Source organism: Austrofundulus limnaeus, unplaced genomic scaffold (genome assembly GCF_001266775.1).
Source record: "Austrofundulus limnaeus strain Quisiro unplaced genomic scaffold, Austrofundulus_limnaeus-1.0 Scaffold1229, whole genome shotgun sequence".
Taxonomy (NCBI): Eukaryota; Metazoa; Chordata; class Actinopteri; order Cyprinodontiformes; family Rivulidae; genus Austrofundulus; species Austrofundulus limnaeus.
Window position 1 is genome coordinate 37181 of NW_013953631.1, and position 7692 is coordinate 44872.

The 7692-nt window shown below is 39.5% G+C and overlaps 1 protein-coding gene across 1 annotated transcript in view; it reads right to left on the reverse strand.

Annotated features, from left to right (window-relative positions):
• The window catches only part of LOC106534641 (AP-3 complex subunit beta-1), a gene marked incomplete at its 5' end in the record, with an annotated part of 66459 nt that overhangs the window by 36410 nt on the left and 22357 nt on the right, over positions 1–7692 (reverse strand). Inside the window, 4 exon segments of the mRNA XM_014031341.1 lie at positions 242–407; positions 1395–1530; positions 2789–2919; positions 6183–6369. Coding sequence (XP_013886795.1) covers positions 242–407; positions 1395–1530; positions 2789–2919; positions 6183–6369 — 620 coding nt within the window.

Sequence of the window (7692 nt, forward strand, 5' to 3'; positions counted from 1 at the left end):
AGAATATTTTCTTTGAATTTGTTTGTTTGTGAAAAAAGGGGCAGAGACTATAAGATTCTTTCTTCTTCTGCTACCTTTCATTTAATTTAATTTGTGATTTGTGTTTTGTTGTATGTTGAATTTGTGTTGTTTTTAAATGAATAAACTTTAAACTAAACTAAACTAAAATGTGTTTTATTTTACTAAACTTTAAGATATGAAACTGGATGCTTTCAGGATCCAGCAGATTGTTTCCCTGTACCTGTCAGCAGCAGCTGGTTTGTTTTTCTTCTTGGTGTTTTTCTTTTTTTTTTGTTCTGCTTCAGATTCACTGGAGCTGCGTTCAGAGTCACTGGAACTCTTTCCAGAATCAGTGGAGGTCTTTTCTGACTCTTCGTTGCTCTCCTTCTCACTTTCACTGCCGGACTCTGGACAAAGCAAACATAATAAAACAAAAGTCTTGTGAATAAAAGACATTGTTACATTCACATTAAAAGCCCAGTTTTGGATGGGTTTACTCATGTAGTTTTCTTTTTCTTTTTTTGTGGGAGTTCAGAATGTTGCTTTTCAGGTTTTTATTTTGCAATCTTACTATTTCTGAATGTTTTGTGCATTTTTAACCATATATTTACGAAAACATTCAGTTCATTCAGGAGGTGATCTGATTTGGTTTTTGAGACTTTTATTTTCAAAAATTTAACTTTACTTACAAATATTTTATCCACAGAAATACAGAGCTTTTAGCTTGCCTTTAGCTACTTTTAGCTTTTAGATAGCTTTGTGCTTCTTTTAGCCTCTAGATAGCTTTTTTATATTTTAGCTAACCCTGAGCTGCTTTTAAAAAGTGTTTTACAACTTTTAGCTAGCATTTTGCTATCTTTAGCTTCAAGCTAGCATTTTGTTACATTTTAGCTTTAGCTACTTTTAGCTAATGATGTTCTGTCCGCTTTTATCTGCTTCTTTAACAACTCAGTTAGCAGTATTTTAGCACCCTGCATTTACACTGAATTTTTGCCTAAAATACCACCTCCCTGGTGTTTTTCTTATACTTCTCTATTCTTAAAGTCAACAGCCAAATGTTATTTGTCCAGCAGCTGTAATGTCATCTTGTAAAACCACCAACAGGAAAAACACAACAAATCTGAACTGTACATTTTTGATGTGCATTTCTACAACAAAGTGTTTTTTTTTTCTGAAATGAATACGGACCATAATCATTTATCAAATATGTTTTTACAGAAAAAAATATATCTGAATGAGTGAAAAACATGAAGTATTCCCTTCTAAAAAAAAAAAAAGAAAGAAAAGCTGAATAAAATATGTTCTGAAAGCTGAAGCTAATGCAAAAATCCTAAAAAAATGTTGTATACCAAAAAAACCAACAAAAATAAAAATGTATCAGTCAGAAACAAAACCTTCAGTGCTGCTGCTACTGTCTTCACTGCTACTGCTGTCAGAGCCTTCCTCTCCTTTCTCCTCCTCATCAGAGTAGAACTTGTCATCAGATTTGGGCTGCTTGGCCTTCCCGAGGGACGGTGCCCACTCTTTCACCTAGATGATAAACCAGGTTGAATTGAGATGATTAAAGTAATAAGGGACAAATGTAAACCTGAAAAGTTTCACACAAGATAACAGTTTTTCTGGTTAGATCAACATTCAACTTTATTTCCTGCAGTCAAACAATCACAATTTTTTTCATTTTTTAACACTATTTCAATTAAACCCCAGTAATTCCTAAAAAAAAAACTCTGCCATTTTCTATCATCCTATATTGTATCGGTTATATGGAGTTAAATATAAATCATATTTTAGTATCTAAAAATAATTTTCAATCAATAAAAAAAACACTTTTGTCATTAGGTTTAACTGAAATTATTGCTTCAGTACTAATTCCATAAATTTGTAGTCAGGTTTTTTTTCTGCTTGGCCTCCAGAGGAGTTGGACACTTTTTGCTCTCTCTCCAGAACTTCCCTGTTGTCCCTGCTTTGCTGCTGGATCAAGCCTTTCCTCTATCTATCATTCGACAACAAAAGAACTATGGATCTGGTCAAATGGTCTCTGAATGCAGTTGACACCATTTTTTCCACTCTGAGATTAGAGCGGGGGGAGCGTAATTGTCCCAGTGGAACCGTGGCTGCCGGGCGTGTGTCGGGTGGCTGGTGGGGGCGGAACCTGAAGACGTCGAAGATGTATTTATAGTCGGATTTATGATAATCGGATTCCTGCTGATCAGCTGTGGAGGAGTTCTGGTTTATCGGAAAACAAAAACAAAAACGATCCTGACAGCAGTCCGGGCCTGTGAGAAGCTGTCAGTGGCCCTGGATGGGATTTCCCGTACTGTGAACGCACAGACTCAAATGATAGGAGATTTAAGTTGCAAACTGGATGTGGTTCTGGCTAGTACCGAAGCCCAGCAGCGTGCCCGTGAGAAGTAGGCTACATCTGGGTGAAGTTCATATGGGAGAGGCGAGATGGTAATCGAATCTGGAATATTGGCATTTTTCGCAACACAGAGGCACAGTTAAGACTTAAAGCAGTAGAAGAGAGGCTGCTTGCCCAAAAAGAATTATATTCTATCATTGGTCTCCCACAGCTGTGACCTTGGTTGCAGGCTGATAAACCTCCCTTGAATATGTGTGGAGGAAGCCTAGTCTTGTAAAGAGAAGCCTTGCACAACAGACAGATCTGTGTCACCTCTGAACCAGTACCAATCGCACACGAGTAAGGAGCCTTTCAGGTGAAAAATACCAGATCCTGGTGTTCCTCACAGACCTTTAACATTCAAGTAAACAAAAAGAGGTTCTTTACCGGGTCAATGACCTCCACATTCCTCACAGTTGGATCAGGCGCTACAGCTGGCCAATCGGACAGCTCCTGGTATCCAGAAGCTTTAATGTTGAGACTGTGGGACAGGGTTCCCAGCTGGAAACGGTCTCGATCTGGAAGAAAAGACAAAAAGGCCAGTGACAGACAAGGGATGGGCAGTGATTTTTGAAAAATCAATATCTAGTTAAAAGTGGCTAATTCAATGTTCTCTTGTAATCATTAGGGCTGTTTATTTTTCCACATCACCTTATGCAAAGGATGAAAGACACTATTGTTTTGTGCCTGTGTATGTGTGTGTGCATGTTCATTTGACTTTTTGTTAGCAAAACATCTCATAAAACACTAGACTGATTTATATTAAACTCCTAGAGAGAAGTCACTGGATGCACAACTTTGACTAATTCATTCTGGAGACACTCCAGTTCAAGATGGTCACCACAGCTCATCAATATTAGCCAACAGAAAAAAAATGTCCAGGGTTTCTCCTACATGTAGCAGATCGTGGTGCACCGCCACGGCAAAAGTCATAGCCGCCACACTTTCAGAATAAAGTTTTTTCTTTTTTTTAATAATAGGCCWATATTAGGCTAAAACAATGTAAAGCATTTCATATATATTTATATCCTATATCTGAGCTCTTATACTAACATAATTGGACTTTGAAACCCTATTTAAACATCAATGAAAAGTTAAGATATACTTTATTTTGAAAAACCAACACCGTGGGTTCTTGTGCTCAGAGCGAGGCTGTGAGTGTAGTCCTCACAAAGATAGCAAGGCATGTATGTGTGCGTGATGTGCGATGAAAACTGTCTGATGCCACAGTTTTGAGCTACTTTTTTTTTCTTTCAAGGAAGACAGGTGAAGCTACAGCATGTTTACCTTATCAATAATGACTCTGATACAGCAAGAATCACCAACACAGACCCCAGTGTGACCGGGAGTCAGCGGCTCCATGCCTGTTCTAAAAATAGCGCTGATCAGCAGCGCAGCTACGAGTTAATGTAATGTAACTTTTAAAAAAGTAACCAGAGCAGTTTGTGAACTCAAAACACCATAAATCCAGGCAGAATGAGCTGCTGTTAAACTACAACCACCTCAATTGGCTCCTCTCGATGTGGAGGAGCAGCGGCTCTACTCTGAGTCTTCCCGGATAATTGAACTTCTTACCCTATCTCTAAGGAAGAGTCCAGCTACCCTGCAGAGAAAACTCATTTCGACTGCTTGTATCCGTGATCTTGTTCTTTCGGTCACTGCCCAAAGTTTGTGATCATTGGTGAGGGTAGTAGACTAATCAGTAAACAGAGAGCCTTACAGCTCATCTCCCTCATCATCACAACAGACCGGTACAGAGTCTGCAGAACTGCAGAAGCTGCACTGATTCGTCTATCAATCTCACGCTCCATTCTTCCCTCACTCGTAAAAACAAGACCCTGAGATACATGAACGCCTCCACTTGAGGCAGAACTTCACTCCCAACCCAGAAAGAGCAATCCACCCTTTTCAGACTGAGGACCATGGTCTCAGATTTGGAGGAGCTGATCCTCATCCCTGCTGCTTCACACTTGGCTGCAAACCGCTCCAGTGAGAGCTGAAGATCCTGGTGGATGACGCCAACAGAACCAAATCATCTGCAAACAGCAAAGATGAAATCCTGAGGCCATCGAACCGGACTCCCACCGCCCCCTGGCTGCACCGAGAAATTCTGTCTATGTACAGAATCTGTGACAACGGGCAGCCCTGGCTGAGTCCAACTCCCACCCTGAAGGGGTCCGACTTACTATGTGAACCAAACTCCTGCACTGCTTGTATAGAGGCTCAGTGGCCCGTAACAACGGACCCACAATCCCATACTCGCACCCGCCACAGTGTACCTCAAAGAACACGGTCGAATGCCTTCTCCAAGTCCACAAAACACATGCAGACTGGACTAGCAAACTCCCATGACCCCTCGAGGACCCTAGTGAGGGTAAAGAGTAGGGATGGGTACCGAATTCAATACTTTTTTAAGCACAGACCAAATTCTGTTGGTACTACCGAGTATCTATTCACGTAACATCAAACAGTACCATGTTTCGTTACCTAAATGCATCATTGCGACCGGTTTGGCGTAAGAGTGGTGAGTTTTCCATGCTTGTCCTGAAYGCAGCATTGYGACCGTATTGGMGTAAGAGTGGTGAGTTTTCCATGCTTGTCCTGAACGCAGCATCACGCAAAAGTGTAATGACATCACCAGCCGCTGGTTCAGTAAACAGAGGCAGCAGAGCTCGGTCTGAACGTAGCTTGAAAGCCCCGCAGCTCCTGGAGTGAAACTCACCGAACAGACCGCCTCTGAATTATCTGCTGGATTAATTATCTTGTGAACACGACGTTTTCTTGCTCAAAGTAAATAAAGTACCTCCACTTTCTTTATTTCATCCACCATTAAACAGAGAGCAGCAGAGGAAAACAACAGAGGAGCTTCCTGACAATCAATTCTTTAAATAAATAAATAAAAATTATAATTATTATAATTTATATATTATAATTATTATAATTATAATAAATAAATAAAATTAAATAACCATCTCCCACTCCACATCTCCGCCCGGTGTTCAGTCTTTCCCTGCAGCCGACAGTCCACTCTGTTTTACTCACAATGTTTGGTGAAAATGACCGATTTTTGAGGGTCAAGGTGCAGGTAAATGTCCAAAGTATTCGACATGTCATTCACAACACATACTCCTAGTCTTATCACATGAGACTGTACATTTAAAAAACTTGTAATAATCACCAATTAATCTTGAATTTGTTTAAATAAAATTCCCATCCCTAATCCACATGCTGTACCCCTCTGCTTCATAAACACCAAGAATAACACACAAATAGCCTTTGCTTTGGATGATCCTATAAAAGAAGTGCTTTACTTACAAAAAGGACATTCATTTGTGACGATTAAGAATGACAAGAGTGGTTAAAGGCTATCCATAAACATGCAGAAGGTGCAACCTGCCTGTGAATTTTAATGTTGCAGGAGGCAGCTTTGTCCCTTTGTCAAGGAGGAAGAGAGAAAATGGAAGAGATTTTTTCACTTCAGTGTGAAAAAGGTTAGCATGAGCTCAATAATTTACAGATCTCATTAGTCCAAGGTAAAGGGATCTGATCTAACTGCCCTTCAAAGATACTGACACACAGAATATTAAAACTGCAGCTTGAACCCAGAGAAACATAGCCCCTTGATTTAAAACAGAAAGAATAACTCTAATAAAGATTTAGCACTTGTTTTCTGATTTACATATGACAGTAACACGTTTTATATAAAAATTTCAAGCTGTTAAGATGGTTAAATATATTTTAAAGTGAAAATAGATGTTAGTGTTATAAACAACTGAAGTACCTTTGAAAGCAGACTCAAGAACTGGAGCTGGTTTAGCAGCCAGTAAGATGCGTCGGGCGTACTTGCTGAGGGCGCCGCTCTTCTCATTGGGCACAATCAGCTGCCTTATAAAGCGCGTTCGGTCTCTAATGTCATAGTTCTGGTCGTATTTACCCAGATTCAGAATGTATTGTGTCAAAAGCTTGGTCTGCAACGAGAGAGAGAGAGAGTATGGAGTAGAAGCAGGACATACAAGATTACTAACCAACTGATTCAATAAAGAATCTGAATTTTTAAAAAAAAAAACTTTAATTTGCTTTTTAGCAGAAGATTTGCAGGGAAAATACAATTTAATGTCTTGAAAATGTTTTCATTCTACATGAATATTTGCACATTTTGTCAGGTTACAACCAATGAAACAAACCAACACAAAATAGTGCATAACTGTTAGTGTAAGTAAAAAGATAGTTTTCAAAATTGTTTACAAATAAAAATCTGAAAAGTGCAATGTGCATTTGTATTCAGCCCCTTTACTCTGATACCATGAGTTAAAATCCAGTGCAACAAATCGTCATCGGAAGTCACCACATTAGTAAACAGAATCCATCTGTGTGTTGTTGCTGCAAGAAAACAAGCAGGAGTCCTGTTTTCAGTCTAAACATGTGAAAGATGATCCACTGCCCAGACCTCAAATTTTAAATGAACTATTTGGGCTAAATGCAAAATGCTATTTGTGGCAGAAACCCAACACTGACAATCACCCTGACCAAACCATCTCCACTGTGAAACACAGTGGTGGCAGCATCATGCTGTGGGGATCTTTCTGGTCAGCGTCAATGGAAAGATGGATGGAGTTAAAAACGGGACAATCTTGGAAAAAGAGAAGAGGGTACATTTAAGCAGGATAACAATATGCTTTGTGTAATCCCTGTTTTACTGCATTTTCACCATCTGCTGTTGCTGAAGCCCAGTTGTACTGGTCATTAGTTTAAGATAGAATGCCCCTCAAGTGGGTTCTCTTTGTTAGAAAGTGGGAGATTTTAGAGTTCAAGACAGCAGCTACTCACAACTCAAAGTGTGTGAGACTAACTTTTAACAATATGTCTGTATTATTTATTTTACATTTAATCAGTCTTACATGTAGTACCTCTCAGCTAATATAACAGGATGGTGTTAAAACACTGTTTCTTTGCAAAACATAGCATGTAGATCTCAGTTATTGTTTATTAGCAGTGCTCAGCCATAGCAATGAGATGAGGAACATGAAGTTTTGTGTTTAGTTGAAGTTAAACACCAAGGAGATTCTATAGAACAAGTGGAGTGCGCAAAGACCAGGTGACCGTGTGATCGGCTGGAGAAGCTAACGGCTAACGCTAAACGGGCAAGACTCTGGATTTCCCATTACTGTACATGTTGACAACAGAGCAGAAAAAAACGACTGACCATGTAGAAATCATCACATTCCAGCAGGACAAACTGTAGCAGATGTAGCCTAGAATGAAGATGATCGTGGCTGAAACAAGTGGTCCAG